The sequence below is a fragment of the Adiantum capillus-veneris genome, chromosome 8, assembly GCF_014529385.1.
Source record: "Adiantum capillus-veneris isolate H3 chromosome 8, ASM1452938v2, whole genome shotgun sequence".
Taxonomy (NCBI): Eukaryota; Viridiplantae; Streptophyta; class Polypodiopsida; order Polypodiales; family Pteridaceae; genus Adiantum; species Adiantum capillus-veneris.
The window spans coordinates 63622275-63645488 of record NC_140938.1 but is presented as its reverse complement, the minus strand read 5'-3'; the positions used below and the strand labels follow the sequence as shown (position 1 = coordinate 63645488).

Here is a 23214-nt window from a genome sequence, read left to right as displayed (position 1 = left end):
TAAACAATTCGTTTCGTGCTATTTTTCTGTCAACCAGTTTCCCACACGCGAAACTCTGAAGAGCATCTTACCGATATAGTCCTCCTCCTCTTCTCCATAGAAGATTTGTCCATTTCATTGTAAAGAAACCATTGCATGCTACATTCAAAGTCCCGTTCTTAATTCCTCAACTTTTTGGCATACTATTTTCATCAAATCGTTTCAGTCACTTACACTCACTTGGCGTAAGAAGATTTGTGCAAAACAAATAATAAGTGCTTTCTCTCTCTCTCTCTCTCTCTCTCACCTTTCATTCCTACAATCTTCTTTACGGATCTATACTCCTGTTCAGTGCTTGCTCTCTCTATTTGCAATCGCCTTGAAGGCTTGTACCTGTATACCAGTTTGTTATCCACTTCCGGTTATACAGGCTGACGAAGCACTCTAGTTAAATTGATTGCGATCTTCTAGGGCTACCTGTGTGGATTTCCCGGCCCTTGATTCCATTACCCCCGCCCTCTTTAATGCATTGTGTCACTTAGTCATGAGGGCGAGATTGCCACTTTGCAATTTGAAAGCCCTTCAAAAACCTGCAGAATCATACCAGCTCAAACGCTTGCGCTAGAATGGACGTATTCCTGCAACCAAAGACAGAATTGGATGCTTCACCTCCCAGAGCTGTCGGAGCTTCCACTGCAAGACCCAAATTCGAGCCCAAGGTCAAGCCTCGCGGAAAAGCAAGAGCGCCCACAAAGCAACAATCACAGGATCAGCAGCAACCAAAGGCCCAGCAATCCAAGCCCCCATTTCCTGTGAAATCCGAGCCCTCGGATATCTCTGCCCATCTGCATGTTGCCCTTGATGAGTCTTCTGCCTCGCTTTCTGATACACGACCTGCCGACATTAAACCAAAGCTTGAGCCTCCTGCTGATTCTAGTTTTTCCATGCTGCCTGATGTGTCTATGAAGCTTGAGGATGGTGAAGAGGTTTTGAAATCTATACCAGTAAAAAAGGAAGAGCCAGATTCGCTTCCTGGTAGCCCTTCTCATGTTGAGACAGAAGGTGACACTGTAGTTCGTGAAATTGATGTGTACCTGTGTCCAAATATCAATGCAGAAACCAAGGTAGTATCTCACTTACTATTTGGACTCCTTATTTTGTTTGGTCTCTGTGGCTGCTTTTGTGTGCTCCGTAGTGATTATTTGATTTGGTTTCCCCAGTTGTATTTCTTACAGTATCCACTCAGACCACATTGGCGGCCCTATGGTCTTGAAGAGAGATGCGATTCAGTAAGTTTGTGGTGTTCCCTCACATGAAATTGCATTCAATATTCCTTGCAATGTATTCTGACCTTTGTGGGTACAGGTGCGAGTGAAACCAAAGCTGAAAAAGCTTGAGTTGGATCTGATTGTTGACACAGAAGGCGAGAACTACGATCAGGATGCAGATGAGCATTTAAAGATACAAAAGCAGGTGTGGAGCTCTGCTATTGTGGTTTATTCATGTTTCTAATTTGCAAGTCTATTAGATGTTGCTCGTACAATGTTACAAATATGTGAGAGAAAGAACATATCAATGTTCTACCTCGAAACTCTATGACACAACGGAGGCTTTGGTAGGGGAAACAAAGGAGGGGGTCAAGTTCTTCGAAGATTACTGCAGAGCGGGAAGCCTTGAAAGCCCAAAGACATTGAAATTGTTGTGATGAGAAGCGTCATTACTGGAGGAAACGTACTTTGCAGAAATCCGAGTCTTCATTAACGACTTTGGTTAGATCACTTGCCTTTGTCACATAGATGGAGATCTCCCTGGATCAGATAAGGCACATGGATTCTTCTCATGAGTTGATGTACAATCTTAGGCCGTACATAAGCGAAGCTATATGCGGAGACATATCTTTGGCTCTTGCACATAGTGAGGGGGACTATGGAGCTTATTCCTGGCGGCAAAGGGGAAATGTATATGTCCCCGATATTATATGTTCTCGCCTTGGGTATCACATTTTGTCATTGCATAAGCTTTACAGACGTGGCATGATGGTAGTATTTGACGAGCATAGGGTATCGCTTTGAGATAGAGCCTCTGGCCTGGAAGTCAGAGAGAGTATAGTGGTGAATGGATTGTACAACCTTCATCCTCTTTTCTTCAGATTTGGACTCACAACATCACTTCCAACAGATGCTACTCTTAGACAAGTTACTTCAGACCCGTATGTTACATGGTGTGGCAGACGAGAGTGGTTACATTTGTGGGGAGCAGCAGTGTGCTTTGGTTGGTTTTGCACTGATGGTGAAGACACCGGAGTGGATATAGGCTACTCATTTGGGATCCATGGGAGTCTGAGAACTGACCAGAGGCAGCTGACCAGAGGCAGAGTTGGCACCCATGAGCCAGAGTTGGTGAGTTGTAAAAGGTTTTATGAAGAGGTATCGTAGTAACAAGAAATGTTTCGTGTGTCGTCGTTTCGATGCGTTTCATTTCATTTCATTTTGTAGATGCCAAGAAGAAACAAGTTGGTTTCGTGGGGCTGTAGGATACCTAATACCTAGAGTTGAGCACTTTTGGTAGTAGCTACATATAAATTGCATTCAATGCATTGCATCATAAGTGCTCAAATTTGTACCGTAAGGTCAATAGCAAGCCCTAGGTAACATGCAGTTGTGGGGACACGTCAAGGGTCCTTGTTAGCCTTAAATGTGTATGCAAGAAAATTTAGAGAGAGAGAGAGAGAGAGAGAGAGAGAGAGAGAGGACATTTGTTGAGCTGAGAGGGGAAAATTTCGAGCTGAAATCTGTCATGTGAATTAGGGTTTTGTGCAGCAGACTATTGTGCCATTAGGGTTTTCTATGCTCTGCACGTTCTCCTGCATGCATGCGCACTGCCCTTGGAAGCACCTTTTGTGACCTGTTGCTGTTTTTGCTGTGCATGTTGACTTTGCTACCCTAACTGTGTGCTGATTATGCGTTGCTGCTGACCTGTGCGCACATGCCCTACCTTGCAACGCTGCCCGCCTGCACAACACCTACAACCTTTCTCGCGAGTCAGCAGACCGAGTGCTTTCAAGTGTTTCCATACCTCTTGTCATAGACATTGGACTGCGGCAGCCCTGCTTGTGCCTGGGTTTCTAAGGAGAAGTTGATCTGTCGTTTGTTGCCCTTCGTAGGAACTGCCCCTAGCAGGTTCTCTCTGCCGTGTCCTGCGTTGGACATTATTGACCCACAGCTACCACAAGCACTTTAATGAATCAATGTGAGTCTTCACATGTTTCTGACACACACATTGATATGAAGTGTTATGGTCATGTAAAGGGTTAGCGTTGTGTCATTGTTTGATCCATGTAGTATGCATGATGTGATTAGTGCCTCTCTTGTAGAGAGAGCCCGTAGTCAGACATCTCCTCTCGAGGTGTCTGGCTTTGCTCCCAGTATGGACTCTCTCATCACGCAAGAGTGCCATTACAGTTCAACAAGCTGCCTTCCGTAGGAAATTTGTCGTGTCTCCTCTTTTAGGATGTGATATGCTTTTGGGCATTCGATGGTTTCGTGAGCATAACCCTCTCATTGATTGGGAGGACAATATTCTCATATTAAATGCCAAAAGTGACTCTTCCATGATCATTCGTGCTGAGGAGGGTCTGCATTCTTTGCCTCTCGTTTCTCATGTACAGGCAAAGCGTGAATTACGACGAGGAGCATAAGCGGCATTCATCTATACCCTCTCCGATTACCCAGGGCATTCAAGCTTTAGACAGGTATTCAGCTTTGTTTACCAAGTTTAAGCATCTCTTTTTGCAGGATGATCTTCCACCCCGTCTTCCACCCGAGCGGCCGGAGGACCATCGCATCGAGCTTACGGAGGGGGCACAGCCTGTCAGTAAGGCTCCTCTCTCTCTCTCACACACGAGAGCTTTCATAAAATAAAGCAGATAATCTCTCTCTCTCTCCTCACACAACTTGCGCGGAGAAAAGCAACCAGATTGCGTCGCCCAAGTTGCTTTTTTTTTCAGCCCGTAAAATCCGGAAATCCATACTGCTTGTCACGTGGCATTTCAGCCGCCAGTTTTAGGGTTTCAGCCAGCAGTTAGGGTTAGGGTTAGGGTTCCGGAAATTAGGGTTTCTGCAGATTAGGGTTTCTGGCAAAAATTAGGTTTTGCAGGTTTTAGGGTTTCTGGCAAAAATTAGGGTTTTTGCTCTCGGTAGCCACGTCATCACTTTGTGACACCTGACACATGCTGTGCACCCCTCTCATGCCCTGTAGCTGGATGCCTTGAAGCTCCTTTGACAAGCCTGAAAACTGTAGCCAGTCACCTAAAGTGCGTGCTAAACCCTCTGCCATGGGACCCCAGGAAACATGAGGCCAACTACCAACCAAGTGGCCTCTCTGAGTGCTAACCATGGGGTTCTAAACAAGGGGCTGTCTCAGACTCTCAGGCGCTCCTCCATGCAAGTAGGCTGACGCTGCTCCAAGCCTCTCCGCAGTTGCTCCCAGGATCGGAGTGAAGCGGTCCTCTAGTCTTTTGCGCAAGCCAACTCTGCGCATCTCTGTGAAAATCCATCTGGTCGAAGGTCGTGGGGCCTCCAACGTGAGGCACCCTAGCACTAAGTCGTTGAAGGAAGAACTCCTTCCAGGGCTCCTCTCGTGGAAGAAGCCCCTCTAACAATAAACTTCCCTAGAAGGGTTGTGCTCTACTGTGCTGGGTCTATGATCCCCAGCCCTCCCTAAGAAGAAGGAAGAATGATGACCTGCCATGCCACTTTGGCCCGGGCTATCGAGTGTCACGCCCTGACCAAAGGAAGTTCCTGATCAGTCTCTCTACCTGGCTGATGCAAGAACTTGAAAAGATCCAACAAGAAGTGATGTACCACATAGTAGCCAATAACACCTGGTTGGCCACTACAACTTTGCCTGCCAGAGAAAGTTGTGTGGAGCTCCAATGTAACAACTTCCTCCTGATGGACAGGAGGAGGGGAGCAATCTGCTGCTCGGGAGACAAGTCCAAGCCAACCTGACAGCCCAAGTATCGAACTGCAGTCCCCGGGGGAATCCATCTGAAACCCTCACCTGGCATCCAATCAGGCGTAGGAGCACTAGCAACCGAGAAAGCCACCGTCTTTCTCTAGTTGATTAGTGCGCCTGATGCACAACAAAAAGTCTCAAGAGCCTGCTCACACCTGTGAAGGTTGGCCTCCTGGCCATCCAAGTACAAGGCTGAGTCGTTTGCAAACTCAGCATCCAGTCGCTCATCTCCCCGAATAGGGAGCGCTAAGCCACGTAAACCAACCTGCTGTGAAACCAAAAACCTGCTCATCTCCTCGGCATAGAACAAAAAGAGGAAAGGGGCAAGAGGGCAACACTGTCTGATCGAACGTGTGAGCATGAGACGATCACCTCTACCTCCTGACAAAAGTACCTAACTGTGTGCCCGTCTGTACAGAGCTGACACACCTTTGATCCAAGCATCTGAGAAGCCCATCCTACGTAGAGTGCCCTCCAAAAAGTCCTAGTCAACTCTATCATAGGCCTTCTCAAAATTGAGAAGAAGAATCACCAGATCCTCACCACTAGTCCGAGCAAGGGCAGAAGCCTTCCAAAAAGTAAAGATGTTGTCAAGGATACTACGCTCCTTGACAAAACCTGTCTATGTCCCATGTATAATGCTCTCTAGAAGTGGCTGAATCCTCAAACTCAGAGCCTTGGCAAGAATTTGTAGGATGAGTGGAGGATGGTGATGGGTCGCCACTGTCGAATCTCATCCAAGGAGCCATCCTCCTTGGGAATGAGGTAAATTAGGCCCACTCATGCTATCAGGCATCTCTCCTGTGTGCAAGATGTACTGAAAAGCGTTGTAGAGATTTGAGCCAAGCAAGTCCCAGTACTCCAAGAAAAAGCTGAGAGTCAAATCATGCTCACCTGGACAGCCACCACGGGGGAGTGCTCTAAGAGCCGCGTGTAGATCCTCTAGCTGAAGAGGTAGCTCAAGCCTCTGGCGCATCTCCTCAGTCACAAGACAAGGCATTTGTGCCCACAATTGCTCTCTGCATGCATCCTGACGCTCTGACTGAGGTTCTGCAAATAGTAGATCACGGTAGAAGTCAGTAGCAACTGCACGCATGTTCTTTGGCTCTAAAGCAACTGCCCCGTCAGGGCTCCTCAACTGACTGACCTTGGCATGCGTATGCCGGGGTCCCACTGCCTCAAAGAAAGCGCTTGTCACTCTGTCACCCACTTGGGTCCACTGAGATGCCTGTCGATGTAAAGCAAACTCATGGCGCCTCTCCTCTGTGCTGACGAACTCCTAGCGAGCCTGCTGTAACTGCTCCTCCAATCAAGGACTGTTTGGATGCTGCTCCTGCATCCTCTGCAAGGAAGCAACGCCCCATCGGAGACGCCGCTCCTCTCGCTGTAGCCAAGCGAGCCGAAGACTCTTGAAGAAAGAGACGATTGAGTTGAGCAAGTCGTGAGGCCACTCTGTCAGCAGGTGTCACGTGCACACTTCACTTACACCACGTGGACACGCTTCTGCCCTAGTCTAGCATGAGTCTTAGCTTAGGAGTGAGCCTGGCACCTTTGTGAGCCTCTAGCAGGACGCGCATGCCCAGGCCAGTCACACTTGCATACCCTCTCTTGCACAAGAATAGTCATTTCATCGTGCAGGCATTTTACCGCGTGAATCAATTCCAAAAGTCACTTTTAATAAAATGAGAGGTGGTTCACGCGGTAAAATGCCTGTATGATGAAATGACTGTTCTTGTGCAAGAGAGGGTATGCAAGTGTGACCGGCCTGGACATGCACGTCGTGCTAGAGGCTCACAAAGGTGCGAGGCTCAGTCCTAAGCTAAGACTCATGCTAGACTATGGTAAAAGCGTGTCCACGTGGTGCAAGTGAAGTGTGCACGTGACATCCCCCCCTGTTAAAAGTGAGGCGCAATTGCCGAACTTCTATCTGTACTTCTGATGCTGACTAATGAATGCTTCTGATGCTGTGGATGCACAAACCAATGCAGATTCCTCCGTTGCATCTGACATTGGTATCAGAGCGCTGTGCGTGCTTCAGCTTCGCAAACTCAAGGGAAGAACCATCAAGAACCTAAAGAAGAACCCCAAGTGCCAAGAACCTCAAGAACTCAAGAACCCTAGAAGAATCAAGAACCTCAAGAACCCATGTTGAACCAAAGAACCCAAGGAACCTCTCTCAGTTTTTTTCCTGAAGAATCTTTGAGTCCCGACCATGGACTTACAAGATCCCATCTTCATTGCCATGTCTTTGAAGGAAGATCGACATCGGATACACGAGAACCCATATCTTGAGTCCCAAGTTCTCCTAGCCTTGTATGCGGATATGGAAGGAGTTGGAGACAGGATTCCTAACCTCTTCTGCATTCGCATTCGCATGTAGGGTGCATCCATTTCCCTCATCATTGAACCTTTAGAAAGGACTCTGGAACCACACCTCCATCCATCAGCACCAGTAGTGTTTTCACCACAATCAGTGTTTGGGGAACAACTCTTGCTACAGCAGGCAGAGTCAGCACTATCTGGTATAGAGCCCAGATTGATATTTGGCAATCGTAGTAAGGCTGGACAATGACTCTTACATGGTGTTTACATCGCGAGCAGTACCCACAGCACCCGCAGAACCATCAATCCCTGGTTTCGAAGGAATCTGCATTGGTTTGTGCGTCCACAGCATCAGAAGCATTCATCAGTCAGCATCAGAAGTACAGTTAGAAGTTTGGCAGTTGCACCTCACCTTTAACAGGGGGGGATGTCACGTGCGCACTTCACTTGCGCCATGTGGACACGCTTCTGCCATAGTCTAGCATGAGTCTTAGCTTAGGACTGAGCTTGGCACCTTTGTGAGCCTCTAGCAGGACGTGCATATCTAGGCCAATCACACTTGCATACCCTCTCTTGCACAAGAACAATCATTTCATCATGCAGGCATTTTACCGCGTGAACCACCTCTTATAAGTCATTTTATTAAAAGCGACTTTTGGAATTCTTTTTCTAAGTTTGTTAGAAACGTATGTAGGGCAAATTGCTAAAGATCTATAAAAGAAACCCATTGGGCACTCAATAGAAGCAGAAGAAGCAGGGACACAAGGAGGCAGACACCCAGCAGGCAAACAACACCTCAGCAGGAGCCCTAGCCTTTTCTCAAGAAGAAGAAGACCATGATCAGCCTGGTGTTTTCAGATTTCAACAGGTAGCCCAACGTTTTCACTTTTCAGCCTTGACGCCGTCGTCGTCGCCATCGTCATCGTCATCGAAGTCCCTATCTTGACGATGACACCTTCGTCATCGTCATCGTCATCGAAGTCCCTATCTTGACGACGACACTTTCGTCATCGTCATCACAGATCCCTATCTTGACGACGACACGTTCGTCATCGTCATCGCAGTCCCGGACTTGACGACGATACCATCGTCGTCATTGTCACAGTCACCATCGTCGTCATTGTCACAGTCACCATCGTCGTCGTCGTCGACATCATCCCCGACGACATAGACCAGTAGTACCCGTCGTCGACATCACCGTCTTCGACACAGAACCGTCGTCGACTTCACCGTCTTCGACACAGTATCGTCGTCGACTTCATCGTCGTCGACAAAGACCCTTAGTACTTCGTCATCGACATAATCGTCTTCGACATAGACTTCGTCGTCGACCTCCCCGTCTTCGACATAAAACCTCAATACCTCAATACCTCTTCAGTACCTCAGTACCCAATACCCATCATCAGTAGCATCAATACCCATTAGCATCAGCATCTCAACATTTAGTCATTGTATCAGCATTGTGCAAGAATAAAGAAAGTACTTGCTTTGGCAACAGATCAAGGAGGCCCTTGAGGGTTGGGACCTGACATCCCTGTGTCGTCTCTTTTTTTCTCTCTCGTCGTCTCTCTTTCTTTCAGTTCAGTTTAGTTCTTTCAAGTGAAGTAAATTGTCACTTGTGTTTGTGTGCGGAGTACTAAATCTGAGCAAAATCCTTATTCTCTTCCGCTGCACTTGACATTGGCTGATCTGGGTAATCTTCTTCTTGAGAAAACGCTAAGGCTCCTGGTGAGGTGCTCCCTGCCTGCTAGGTGCCTGCCTCCTTGTGTCCGTGCTTCTTCTGCTTCTACTGAGTACCCAATGGGTTTCTTTTATAGATCTTTAGCAATTTGCCCAGCGTTTTCAGTTTTCAGCCTTGACGTCGTCGTCGTCGACACCATCGTCGTCGTCGTCATCGTCGTTGAAGTCCCTATCTTGACGACGATACCTTTGTGATCGTCATCGCAGATCCCTATCTTGACGACGACACGTTCGTCATCGTCATCGCAGTCTTGGACTTGACGACAACACCATCGTCGTCATCATCACAGTCACCATCGTCGTCGTCGTCGTCGTCGACATCATCGTCGTTGACATAGACCAACAGTTCCCTTCGTCGACATCATCGTCTTCGACATAGACCCCGTCGTCGACATCATGTCGACTTCATCGTCATTGACAAGACCCTTAGTACCTTGTCGTTGACTTCATCATCTTCGACATAGACCTCGTCATCGACCTCATCGTCTTCGACATAGAACCCGCAGTACCCGTCGTCGACATCATCGTCTTCGACATAGAACCTCAGTACCCCTTCAGTACCTTAGTACCCCTTCAATACCTTAGTACACAGCATCGGTAGCATCAGTACCTATTAGCATCAGCACCTCAGTATTTAGTCATTGTAGCAGCATTGTGCAAGAATAAAGAAAGTACTTGCTCTGGCAACAGAGCAAGGGGGCCCTTGAGGGTTGGGACCCGACATCCGTGTTTTGTCTGTTTTCTCTCTCTCGTCTCTCTCTTTCTTTCAGTTTAGTTCAATTCTTTCAAGTGAAGTAAAGTGTCCCTTTCTCACTGCAGCCAAGCGAGCCGAAGACTCCTGAAGAAAGAGACGATTGAGCTGAGCAAGTCCTGAGGCCACTCTGTTAGCAGGAGAATCCTGCATGTCTAAGCTCTCTGTCCAAAGAGCCACCACTCGCTCTCTGAGCGCAGAGTCCAGCAAGACCCTCTCAGGGATGCGAAGCATCGTGCTCCCTTTCCTCTGCGTATCAGTCACTGTGAGGATCACTAGTGCATGGTCCGAAAAGGAAGTCCAGCAAGAATACCAACTGTCCCACTCAAGTCACAGAAGTGGTCACTAGTGTAAAAGCGATCTATCCGAGATAGATTCACTCCTCCCAGTCTGCGGTCCGAACGAGAGAAGGCAAGGCTGTCTGGGGGTGTTATGTCCCGCTCACAGGAGAGGGGATCTAGCCCATATGCCGTCGGGATGGGCGTCCAATGTTTGAGCGGACGTAGTGTGAACACAGCCAGTGTGGCCGGCCATTATTATAAAAGGGAGGCCAAGGCCTCGTTTGGAGTTATCGACCCCCACTGGCAGAGTGCCAGTGGTTGGCTCGCAAGGTTAGGAGTGCGTGAGGTCACCTCGAGGAGGTGAGGCCGGGTGGTATGGGACGCTCGGTCTTACAGGTGCACGCCTACGCCCTCGGACATTGGCCCCAGCACGGGGGAGCTGCCGGATGGTGGCTATGGTCGGGTGGTTCGTCCGACGCATATCTGTAGGCGGTCTGTGTAGCCGGGAGATCCTCTCTCCTCGTTCGTTTCATGGTATCAGAGCCGGCTTGGCTACACGAAGGGCTATGTGCACACCTACGGGCTGGTCAGAGTCGGATAATTACCATTTCATGCAATTTTTGATGAATTAACTATTTACTCGATTGTTTTCTTCTCTTGAGCATGTTTGCAGTTTGAAATTTAACAGATTGCTCACTGATTTTTGATAAAATTCAGTGATTTAAAAGGGGGAAGTGCTGAATATCAGAAGATTTTTTATTGAATTTACTGGTTTTCGATGAAAATCAGTGTATTTATCCTTAATTTTCTGGTTTCATGTTAAAATTCAGCATATTGTAACTCTTTCAATCTCTCTGTAACCTCATTCTTTGTGTGAAGCGCAGAGAGAGAGAGAGAGAGAGAGAGAGAGAGAGAGAGAGAGAGAGAGAGAGAGAGAGAGAGAGAGAGAGAGAGAGAGAGAGATACCTCTCTCCTGTAGCGTGGGTTTCTCTGCAGGAAGGAAGACTACTAAGTTGCTGGCGTGGACGACTCTTGCATCGCTGGCTCTATTGGTCTCCAGCGTGGAAAAATTCCCTATGCACCGGCTCCAGAGTGGAGCCTATAGCGTGTGCTGGGCACGCATACCCACAAGCCTGGGGGGGGGGGGGGGGGGGGGGGGGGGGGGGGGGGGGGGGGATATTTTTCTCCACGCGTCGCTTGCAACAGATGGGCGCTCGATTTTTTTTCCAGCCCTGCGTTGAAGTTCTTTTTTTTTAACGCCATGTGTTGGGTGCTTTATTTAAGTGGCCCCTTTTATTTTAAAAGGGCCAAGACATTTTGGGTTTTTTTAAACTATGGTCTGAAACCTGAGTTTATTATAAAACTCACTTACAGAGACTTGGAAGTTTACAGAGAACTTCATTTTCCCTCTTCTGCTCCTCTCTCGTGTTTGCTCTCTCCTACCTGCTCGCGCTCCGGCGCTCCCGCCATCACCTGCTCGCCTTCAGACGCTCACGCTCGATGCGACGAGCTCCTCGAAGTTCAACTTTTCGCGACCGAAAAGTGCAAAAAAAGTCGAGTTTTGCGTGAAATTTCCGGTTTTTCACGCGCTCTGTCATGGATTTCTCCAGCTCAGATGTGCAGCGTGACGACGCGCCAGGTAACATCCAAATTCCATTTACGCATGCTCTCTACACATGGATTACAAGTACTTTCCAGAGTTTCGACCAGCGTGTTACCGCTCTGGAAAACGCGAATGTTCAGAAGAACCTTCGCTTGGCCTCTCTCGAAGGGGTCGTGCAGGGGCTCAGTTCCCGACTCTCTACTCGAAAATATGGCTCAGTCGACGACTGCGCGTATTTCTGAGGGTGAAACCCATCTCCAGTAATTGCGGATGCAGATTGCTGCTTTTGGGCGTTCATAGGGTGGTCCGATTGCCACGATTCCGTACAAAACTACAAATTTCTCAGGGGAAGAGGAGTGTACGGAACTTGCCGTAAATAATTGGCTGCACCAGTGGACCACATACTTTGATCTCCATGGGGAGCATGATGAACGGAGGATTCAGACGATTCCTCTCTATCTGCGCAGTAAAGCGCTTACTTGGTGGCACGACATGACAGAGAAGCCTACGACGTGGGCTGATTTTTGTGTGAAATTCAAGAGGGATTTCGCTAAAATGGACCCTTTGAAAGCCTATGCCAAACTACAAAGTCTTTCGATGAAAACTCTGTCTTTTGATAAGTATACGACCGCTTTCAAGGAAGCGCTCACCTTCTGCAAGGTGGATTCTACGCACGCGGTGCACATGTATCTGCTGGGATTGCATGAGGATTACCGTTGGGCCTTAATTAAGGACAAAGCCCCGACTGATGTCGAGGATGCAGTGGCAAAGGCCAGGACGTTCCATTTGATAAATGGAGTGAATTATGAGAAGAAAAGGACTGCAGACCATCAATCCGGTGAGGGTGCTTTGAGGAAGCGACCCCGATTCCAGCATAAGTCCAAATCACCGCCAAGATCTTCTCAGGAGAAGAAGAAAGCCAGAAATGCTTCAGTTGCTGATGCAGTGAAGAAGGGGGCTTGCTTCGGATGTGGCCAGACGGGTCACCAAATCAAGGATTGCCCCAAAAAGAAGACAAAGAAACCACAAGGTCGTCCTTCGGTTCAAATTCACGAGATCTCAGGTAACTTTGATGTTGTTCAATGAAATCCATCATTTAGCGCACAGTTCATGCATTAATTGTACTTTTAGCACCAAAGTGTTTGATAAGCACGATCTTCTCTGTTTTCCTGGAAAGATCAATGGTCACGACCTGACCGTACTCCTTGATAAAGGAAGCTCACACAATTTTGTGGATGCAAAATTGGTGCAGAAACTGAGCCTGCGGACGGGAGACAGTGACCATGAGTATCGCGTGAAGATGGCTCGTGGCGTGGATACGGAAGTATGGAATTGGATGGTTCCAGACTTGTCGCTCGAGCTGGTTGATTACAAAGAGAACGTGGATTTCCACATCATGCGCTTGGACAGAGCAGATGTTATTTTAAGAATTCCATGGTTTTATGATAAACAAGACTCATTGTATATAGACTATGTACATCACTCTCTTGTTTTTGTTAAGCAGAACACGCCTCATGTATCTGTGTCGCTTTGTAATCTTCTAGAAGTCTGTAAATAATCGTTTTGCAATACCAGTTGTTACTGCTTTGGAAATGTATAAAGAAATAAAGTCTTCTGATGTCGACTTTTATCAATGTGTACCAAGTGCTTGGTTTGATTCATTAGTGCTTGGTACTTCTGTCACTGAATTTCGTAAAAATGTTTCGTGTTCTTCTGTTGAACTTTGGGGATTCCGACGAATCCAACCTTATCGAGGAATCATGACTGATTTCGAGGATGTTTTTCTTGGTGATCTACCTCCTGGCTTGCTGCCTTCGAGAGGAGTAGATCATGGCATTGAGTTGGTGGCTGGTACTCAGCCCTTCTCAAAGCAACCTTATCGGTTTAGTAGGACGAGATTCAACGACAGCTGAAGGATTATCTTGACAGGGGTTTTGTTCGGCCTAGCAAATCCCCGTGGGGAGAGCCAGTGTTACTTTCTCGAAAGAAGGATAACACTATGCGCTTTTGCGTGGATTGCAAGGGATTGAATAAGCTCACTGTCAAGAACAAGTATCCGCTTCCGCGCATGGACGATCTGATAGATCGGCTCCATGGAGTGTTGTATTTTACGAAGATAGACCTGCGATCAGGCTATCATCAGATACGGATCAAACTGGAAGATATTCCTAAGACAGGCTTCCATACGCGTTATGGTCACTACGAGTTTTTGGTCTTGCCTTTTGGCTTGACCAATGCTCTAGCTATGTTCCAACAGATGATGAATGATCTGCTGAGACCATTTTTAGGCAACTTCGTTGTTGTATTTCTCGATGATATCTTGATCTACAGTCGAAGTTTGCCTGAGCACCTAGCGCATATACGCGCTGTTCTCGAAGTACTGAGAACTGAGAAGCTTTACGCTAAGGCTTCTAAGTGTGAATTCTTTAGGAAAGAGCTTCTGTACTTGGGTCATATCATTACTCGTGATGGAATTCGCGTTGATCCTGAAAAGTTGGATAAAGTGTGAAATTGGCCCATTTTGAAGAATGTACGCCAAGTAAAGTCCTTTTTAGGCTTTACTGGATTCTTTCGCAAGTTTATCAAGGATTACTCTGAAGTTGCTGCTCCGCTTACACAACTTTTAAAAGGAGGGGTGAAAGGGCCAAAGACTTCGGGTCCTCATTGTAAAGGTAATCCCCCTGTAGTCTGGAATGAGCGTCTCGACGAGAGCCTTTGGACACTAAAGTACTTGGTGACTACTGCGCCAATATTACACATTGTGGATCCTAGCAAACCGTTTGTGGTTGAATTGGATGCTAGTGATTATGCTATTGGTGCGGCATTATACCAGGATGGACGTCCTGTTGCGTTTGAAAGCAAGAAGCTTTCTGACACCGAGATGCGTTATGTAACGTATGAGAAGGAGATTTACGCCGTAGTCCACGCCCTAAGGAAATGGCGGCACTACTTGTATGGCTCTACGTTTGTTGCATGGACAGATCACCACTCTCTGCGCTATATCTGTGATCAGGGTGATCTCAAAGGCCGGAAGGCTAGATGGGTTGAGCTTATGCAAGAGTTTGACTTTGAGATCCGTTATAGAAAAGGATCCAGCAAGCGAGTTGCCGATATGCTCAGCAGGATTCTTGAGGTCAATGCCTTGTCTATGGTTGAAATCTCGAAGGATTTCTATCTCTCTCTCCGAGGGCTATGTCGTTCCGATGGCCAGTTTGGCAAGATATGGAACGAGGTCGAAGCGGGGCATGACTCGCATACAGGCGTGGGTGGTCCAGAGACCCAAGTGAGTCGTGCTGGAGAGACGAGACAACGACAATATTCCATTAGAGGTGGACTATTGTTCAGAAATGATAAAGTCTGCGTGCCAGAAATCGATGAAATTCGACAAAGGATTTTGTGTGAATGCCACGATGTTCCTAGCGCTGGGCACCCAGGTATCCAGAGAACTTTGGCTTTGGTCAAGCGATATTTCTATTGGCCAAGAATGTGCTCTTACATAGAGACCTATGTGAAGAGATGCGCTCAGTGTCAGGTCAATAAGGCAGAGCGCCTTAGGAAAGCTGGCGTGCTACATCCATTGGAAATCCCAGATGCCAAGTGGCAGAGTATTTCCATGGACTTCATCGTTGGTTTGCCAAATACTAGTCGGGGCAATGACGCTATTTGGGTTGTGGTCGATAGATTCACAAAAATGGCGAAGTTTATACCAACGAAGTCGATAGTAAAAAGCCATGAGTTGGCGGTTTTATTTGTCGATCAACTTTATAAGCTGTATGGTCTGCCAGAGGATATCGTCAGTGATCGAGATACTAAGTTCAATGGCCGATTTTGGCAAGATGTGTTTACTCATCTTCAGACGAAGTTGAGTATGTCGTCTTCTGACCATCCCGAGTGACGGACAAACTGAGAGGATGAATCAGATGTTAGAGGACATGTGGAGAGCCTATGTCTCTCACAGGCAATCTGATTGGGAAAGGTATCTTCCACAGTTAGAGTTTGCCTAGAATAGTAGCAAGCATTTTGCTACTGGATTTAGCCCATTCATGCTGATGTATGGATTCGAGCCTAAATCCCCGATTGCTATTGGCTTAGAGAAAGTCAAGGAACGGAGACTGAACAATCTGAGACCAAAATTCTACACGTGCACTCGCCACATTGGGCGCATAGATGTTCAGGAAGCCCACGAGGCAACCCTAAACCTACATAGTATCTACTGAGCCCTGCCTGACACAATAATCCCTCTGCCCACAATGGCCTGCTGCAAAGAATCCGCAATAGTCATATATACCCCGCCCTGGATGCCTCGAGGTCCAAATGCAGCTGACCAAAATGTCTCATATCGTCCACGCAAAAGCTGACCACAACGTCTCTCACACAGATGATGCTTTTGTAGCATAAGAAGGTCAATCTCTCCTCCCACAAGGCATCGTTGAAGCTCCTGATGCAGTTGGCCCCTCTGACGCTGAAACTGGGGCCCACCTAATCCCTATACGTTCCATGAGACGATCCTCATGGGGAGCGAGAGAGACCTGATGCTGCAGCAACAACTAACCGTGCTATCTTCGAGGGAGGCTTGGATGGGGAGTAATCCGCATTCGAGCGTCCTCGAGATAGGCGTGACTGCAAAGAGTATCTAGCCCAAGCCCAAGTAGAACGAGCCGTGCGCAAAGCAACCTCCTCTGTCCACGAGTCCTCATGTATGTGTACATAACATGGCGGGCTCTGCGTGTCAGCATAGAAGTGAACCGCAATGTGTCTGCATCCTGTTGTGTTTGGAGGCGTCACAGAAAACTTGGCCAACGGCCATAGAGTCTGAAGCAAGTCTGTAACCCCTAGGTCTCCCATGTGATGAGAGAACTCTAGGGCCTGTGTCTGCAGCCACTCCAACACCGAGTCTATAGTCCACTTAGCCTGGTCCCTGCCGCATAGGGAAAAAGAGAAGCCAACCGCCGAGTCCAAGGCCTCTATCCCCCTAGCTGCAAGGAATAGTACATGAACTCTCAACCAGGCTGCCTCAAGGTCTGGTGAGTGGTCGCTTAGAAACCGTGTAAAGTCATAGGCAAAGAAATCCCAAGGGCGATGAATGTCGAAGCTCGTAAGACCACGAAAAATTGCTGCAAAGGGAGACGTCTGCACCAGAAGAGGGTTGCAAGAAAGGCTGTTGCTCTCTGGCCAAGCGACTAGCAGTCGAGGAAGGCCTTGCCCCCTGGACTGGAGCGGGAGGAGATGAGGGAGAAGGGGGAGAGGGGGATCTGCAAAGGTAGGAGGGCGAGATGGAGAGGCAGAGGGAGGAGGAGAGGGGGGCGGGGGGGGGGGGGGGAAGAGGGAGGAGGGGCTGTTGAGGGTGAGGCTGAGGTGGAGGTTGGAGCAGGGACCTCGTCCTGCTGAAGAGGGTCGAATCGGTTCCCCGTGGGAATCCACTGCTACTGGCGAGGAGCTTGGGAACCACTCTGAGTGCCAGGCTGGCACGGTGGCCCCTAGGCTCTCTTGCTCTATCGGTGAGAGAGCAAGTGGAATGGTGGGCTCAGCGGGGTCGGGCGAGGGGACTTCATCAGAGTCCCTCTGTGGCGGAGCTTGAGCCTCCATCTTTGTCTGCTGCTAACAGAAGAGCGGTAGGGATGAGGGCGAGGCCCAGCCTTGTTGAAGATAGCCCACCGAACCACAAATGCGCAGCAAGGCGGGTCCTTCGAGCAAAACCGAGAATGGGAGGGGATGGGATCTCTCAACTGAGAGTTGTGAGGCAGGCAGCGAGAGGGGGGGGGGGCATTGTGTGGGGGCTGGGGGCAGCGAGCGAATTGGGAGGAGTCGGCAATGGCGAAAAACAGGAGGCGGGGGCGCGCTGGTTGAGTGGGCGCGCTGGCTGGAAATTGCAGCGGGCAGCGAATTGCTATTGACAGGCGGGGGCAGCGCGCAGCAGTGACAACTTCAGAGCAGCCCACGCACATAGGGGAGGGGGCGACAGGTGCAAGCGAAGGGGGGGGCGTGTTAGCAGCAGCGAGCGTCACTTAAGATGCACAGTTAATTATTCACTGCGACAGATTGTTGAGACCCAAAAAAAAAAAAACAAGTGGCCTCTTTGTGTGCTAACCATGGGGTTCCAAAATAGAGTCTCTCTCTCAAGCGCTCCTCCATGCAAGTTTGCTGATGCTGCTCCAAGCCACTCCTCAGTTGCTCCTAGGACCTGAGCAAACTCGAAGCAAAGCGGTCCTCCCAACTCCTGCTCAGGCCAACCTGATGCATCTTTGTAAAAATCCACTTGATGGACGGCTCCAAGGGTTGCAAGTATGAGGGACTTGAGCATGAATCCGATGTAGCAACAACTTCTTTTAGGGCTCCTGACCTTGAAGAAGTCCCTTGACCACCAGTTTCTCGAGGAGGGCTTTGTTCTAGCTTGCTGGGTCGATGATCCCTAGCCCTCCCTGAGAACATGGTAAGGTGATGACTTGCTAGGACACATTGGCCTTGCCTGACTCCTGACTGGGTGTCGCGGCCTGACCTCAAAAAATTCCCGATCAGCCTCTCCTGCTGGCTAATACAGAAACTCAAAAGATCCAACAAGATGTGATGTACCACATAGTAGCGAACAATACCTGGTTGGCCACTACCACTCTCCTAGCCAAAGAGAAGCGTGCAGAACTCCAATGTAGCAACTTCCTTCTAATGGATAGGAGGAGGGAGGCAGTCTGTTGCTCTGGAGACAAATCCAAGCCTAACTGACAGCCCAGATATTGCACAGAAGTCCCTTGGGGGATCAACTTGAAGCCCTCGTTGTGACAAACTTGGACACCCCAAGTCTAGAATGTGTCGTGACACCAGACAGAATCACTTAAAATATTTCACAACTTTAAAATCACAGTTCAGTTCGAGACGACACGGCCTCGACGTAGTTCCGTGCCCAGAGGTATTGGCCCCAAAGATTGGCGTCCCTTCTGATGTTTCTTGTTATATTAATCTTTGAGCAAAGTACAACTCCCGCGGGTGCTCGCTCTCAAACTCTGCGTCCAGATGCTCTGAGAAGTGAGGCCCTTAGGGCTCTTTTATTCTTACAAGGGAATCCCAAAAGCAGAGCCCCAAAATCCTCAAACTCAAAAGCAAAAGTCTCAAAAGCAACTGTTTCCAAAAACTGCGAAAAAAGCAGTCAGCGCAAATTACGGAAATTCCGTAGTCTGTCAACGCAAAATCCGGGACACTCCGTACAGTCTGCCACGTCAGCATGTCAGCACAGAATCGGGAAATCCTTACTGCTGCCACGTCATTGCATCCATACAGTTCTGCCGCGTCAGCTTTCCTGCCCGGGTGGTCGTGCCACGTCATCAGCTTGTGACACTCGCTTGAGGACCAATCAGGTGTGACACTCGCTTGACGACCAATCAGGTGTAGAAGCACTGCCAACCCTGAAAGCCACAGTCTTTCTCCAGTCGATCAGTGCCCCTAACTCAGAACAAAACACCTCAAGAGCCTGCTCACATCTGTGCAGATTGGCCTCATGGGCCTTCAGGTACAAGCTTGAGTTGTCAGCAAACTTAGCGTCAAGCAACTCATCTCCCCTAATAGGGAGCTCTAGACCGCACAGACCAACCTCCTGTGAAGTCAAAAATTTGCTCACCGCCGCAACATAGAAGAGTAAAAGGGGGCAACATGCCAACCCTGTCTAACACAATGCCTGAGCATGAAGTGTTTTCCTCTTCCCCCTACCAAGAGCACCTGAGTGTACGCGCATCTGTAGAGAGCTGACACCCCTTTGATCCAAGCATATGAGAAGCCCATCTTGCGTAGAGTGCCCTCGAAGAAATCCGAGTCAATTTCGTCGTAAGCCTTTTCAAAGTCGACGAGGAGTATCACAAGATCCTCTCCTCGGAGATGGGCGAGAGCCGACGCCTCCTAGAAGGTAAAGATGTTGTCAAGGATATTGCGCTCCTTGACAAAACCTGTGTGTCTCATGTATAATGCTCTCAAGTAGTGGCTGAATTCTCAAACTCAGAGCCTTTGCTAAGATTTTGTAGGCTGAGTTGAAAATAGTGATGGGTCGCCATTGCTGAATCTCATCCAAGGAACCCCCCTCCTTGGAATCAAGTAAATCAGACCCTCACTCAAGCTGTCAATCATCTCTCCCGTGTGCAAAATGTGCTGATAGGCGATACATAGATCCAAACCAAGTATATCCCAGTACTCCAAGAAAAAACTGGGAGTCAAACCATCCTCCCCTGGGCAGCTACCTCGTGGAAGTGTTCTAAGGGCCTCATGGAGCTCCTCTAGTTGGAGAGGCATCTCTAGTCTCTGACGTATTTCCTGAGTAACTAGGTAAAGCATCTGTGCCCAAACTTGCTCTCTGCATTCTCCCTGATGCTCTGGCTGAGGCTTAGCTGAAAGTAACTCACGGTAAAAGTCAGTAGCAACCGCCCGCATATCCTTAGGCTCTGAAGCAGCTGACCCATCAAGTCTCCTCAACTGGCTAACGCTGGTGTGCGCATGGGAGAGGTCCAACAGTCTCAAAGAACTCACGAGTAACTCTGTCGCCCACCTGGGTCCACTGAGATGCTTGTCGATGAAACACAAACTCATGGCGCCTCTCCTCAATGGTGCTCAACTCTTGTCAACCCTGCTGCATTTGCTCCTCTAACCAAGGATTGTCAGGGTGGCGCTCCTGCATCCCTTGTAGGGAAGCAATGCCTTGTCGGAGCCGCTTCTCCTCCTCCTTGATTGTAGCCAAGTGAGCTACAGACTCCTAGAGGAGGAAGAAACGACCAAGCTTAGTAAGTTGAGTGGTCACTCTACTAGCAGGAGTGTCGTGAGTGCCCAAGCTCTTTGTCCAAAGTGCCGCCACTCCCTCTTTGAGCTCTGTATCTAGCAAGATCCTCGGGGATGCGCATCATCACACTCCAACTCCTTTGTCTGTAACAAAAAGAATCACTGGTGCATGATCTGAGAAAGATTGCCCCACGAGAATGCAAAGAGATCCTCCCATGTCACAGAGACGGTCGCTCGCATAGAAATGATCTATCGGAGATAGATTCAATCCTCCAACTCTGCAGTCAGAGCGAGAGAAAGATGTTAGAGTTAAATCACCATAGCTTCGCCATTTTGTACGGCTAGTGATTGTCCTGGGTTAGCCACCCATCACACATCATGTAGTTTGCATGGGCGGACACTTTTAGCACGTGTTCGGCCAGTCATTTTTTGAGCCTGGTTGGGTGCACACATTTTTAGCCATTTTTGGGCTTTTATGTGTTTTGCACCAGTTACACATTTTGCCCTACCTCAACCTAAGATTCTATAAATAGAATGCTTAGGATCTTGTAGTCATTCAGATTGAGATCGTGTATTGAGAGCATCAGCACTTGTGTTTTCTCTCTCTCGCTCTCTCCAGCGTTTTCGGCGTGCGTGGCTCACACCCTCTCCGCTGCTCACTCTCACATGGTATCAGTCGCCAAGCATTGAGGGTCTTGATCGATCTCCTCCCCAAGGCCTAGCGCTAGCAAATCTGCACCATTCCATCGCGAAGGAACTGCAAATCTCTCCTAGCGTTTTTTGGACCCCTTGCGTTTTTGCAAAACAGCCAGCGTTTTCCATCTCAGGCCTTATCTGCAACCTCCCTCTCTAGCGCTCCCCTCCAGCAGCAAAAACGCACCCAAATTGGCATCAGATCAGCCTCCGTTATTCAGACCAGGTTGCTTTTTCTGGACAAATCTGCGTTTTTTGTGCACTTGCTGCGTTTTCTGAGGTTGCTGCGTTTTCTGCAAACGCTAAGCCTCTTGCGAGACCAGGAGCGGCCAAGACTTTTACAGGAGACCTTTCTACTCACAGGCACTTGTAGATCTACACCTTGGACAGGTATCTACACCCAATCGGCACCATTTTGGTACTTATTACTTGCTGTTTTTTTCTCTGTTTTCAGCCGCCTCTGGACGGCTGAAGAGTGCGAGAGTCCCCTCCTCTGACACTCTGCAAGGCTCCCATACGGATCGGTGGCGTACAGGCACGCTGAAATCTCCATTACAGCAGCGTTTTCAGCACCCTTTGTAGCGTTTTTAGGGCGGACAACACACTGAATTTTTACCTCTTGTGCGGTTCATCACTCCCTTGCTCGTCAGGACACCATCCGGTGGTTGTCTGTGCGGTTATTTTGGACTGCTACAGCATTGGAGACTGTACTTTCATCAGTGACTTGCGATCTTATCGATCTACCTGTGGGACTACTCTTTGAGCACGCGACATGTCGACTTCTAAGCAGAAGGGACAACAACAACAGTCCCAGAAGGGGGCCACCACGTCTTCGACGACTAGGGCCACTTCCACTTCCGTGACAACGTCGGCATCTACCAACGCAACATTCAACAATTATGCCCTCACCCAGTTTGCTGAGGAGAAGAAGTTGGATTTACACGACTATTTTGTGTGGAGGACACGAGTCTGCACAATGATTGCCTACCATCGACTCTGGGAATGGTTGAATGATTTCACCCATTCGGCTACACATCCTTCCCTTCCCACCGCCACTCAAGACTAGGTCGATGAGTGGGTGGATCAGGGCATATGAGTGTTCACCTTTCTTACGATGAACCTCTCGGACCGCATCACGAAGGAAGTTTCCATAGAGGAGCATGCACATCCATTGTGGAGACGGATTCTTGACCAGTTTGAGGAGACTTCGTTTGCCAGACAGATCACACTTGAACGGGAGTTGTACAACGTCCAGTTCAAGGATTTTAACTCACTCGATGGGTTGACCTGCCGCATGTGGGAACTTTGGGACGACCTTGTCTCTGCCGGAGGCGACATCACCTCGGCACGCATGGCTGGCCTCTTACTATTCAAGCTTCCTCCACCTTTGATCCCACTTGGGACGAGATTCTCCCTTCTCTCAGACAGATCGAGAGGCACTCCGCATTCCGAGCCGGAGGTGCTGTTGATGCAGAAGGAGCTTTGATAGCTCAAGGAGGCAACGAGAAAGGAAAAGGTAAGAAGAAGAAGAAGAAGAAGAAGGACATAGAATGTTACCATTGCCACAAGAAAGGGCACAGAGAATCAGAATGCAGAAAGAAGAAACGAGACGGGGCCAACTGGGAGAAACCGTTAGCCTCGACTGCAATTGTAGCCTCTCACGAGACGGCGGGGACCGCTCTTGTCGTGACGATGGACCACGCTCTTGCTACATCGCAGTCAGGTACTTGGGTTGTTGACAGTGGAGCCACCACTCACATGACTCCCCAACAGTCTTGGTTTAGCTCTCTCAGGGAGACTCATGGACAGACCGTCACTATGGGTGACAACCATGAGATTCCAGTATCTGGCACATGCTAGATTACCCTCTTTCGTTCTACATCAGACCCGAAGTTCAGTTCAGTGGAGGCGCTTTACGTTCCGGACATGGCCTTCAATCTCCTCTCTGTGTCGAGTTTGGACTCTTAGGGAGCTAACATACACTTTGGGAGTGGCACAATGACCATTTTTGATTCAACGTGAAGTACTATCCTTGCACGCGGTGAGCGCGATTGTTCTCTATACCACCTCATTGCTCTTCT

At 48.7% G+C, this 23214-nt stretch overlaps 1 protein-coding gene across 1 annotated transcript in view; it reads left to right on the top strand.

Annotated features, from left to right (window-relative positions):
- Positions 1–519: 519 nt before the first annotated feature.
- LOC147452253 (SIN-like family protein) overlaps positions 520–23214 on the top strand; it is a 72166-nt gene continuing 49471 nt past the window's right edge. Inside the window, exons 1-3 of the mRNA XM_086518015.1 lie at positions 520–1103; positions 1200–1268; positions 1345–1452. Of these exons, the coding sequence (XP_086374141.1) occupies positions 606–1103; positions 1200–1268; positions 1345–1452 (675 nt within the window). The 5' untranslated portion in view covers positions 520–605. The remainder of the gene's footprint in view (positions 1104–1199; positions 1269–1344; positions 1453–23214) is intronic.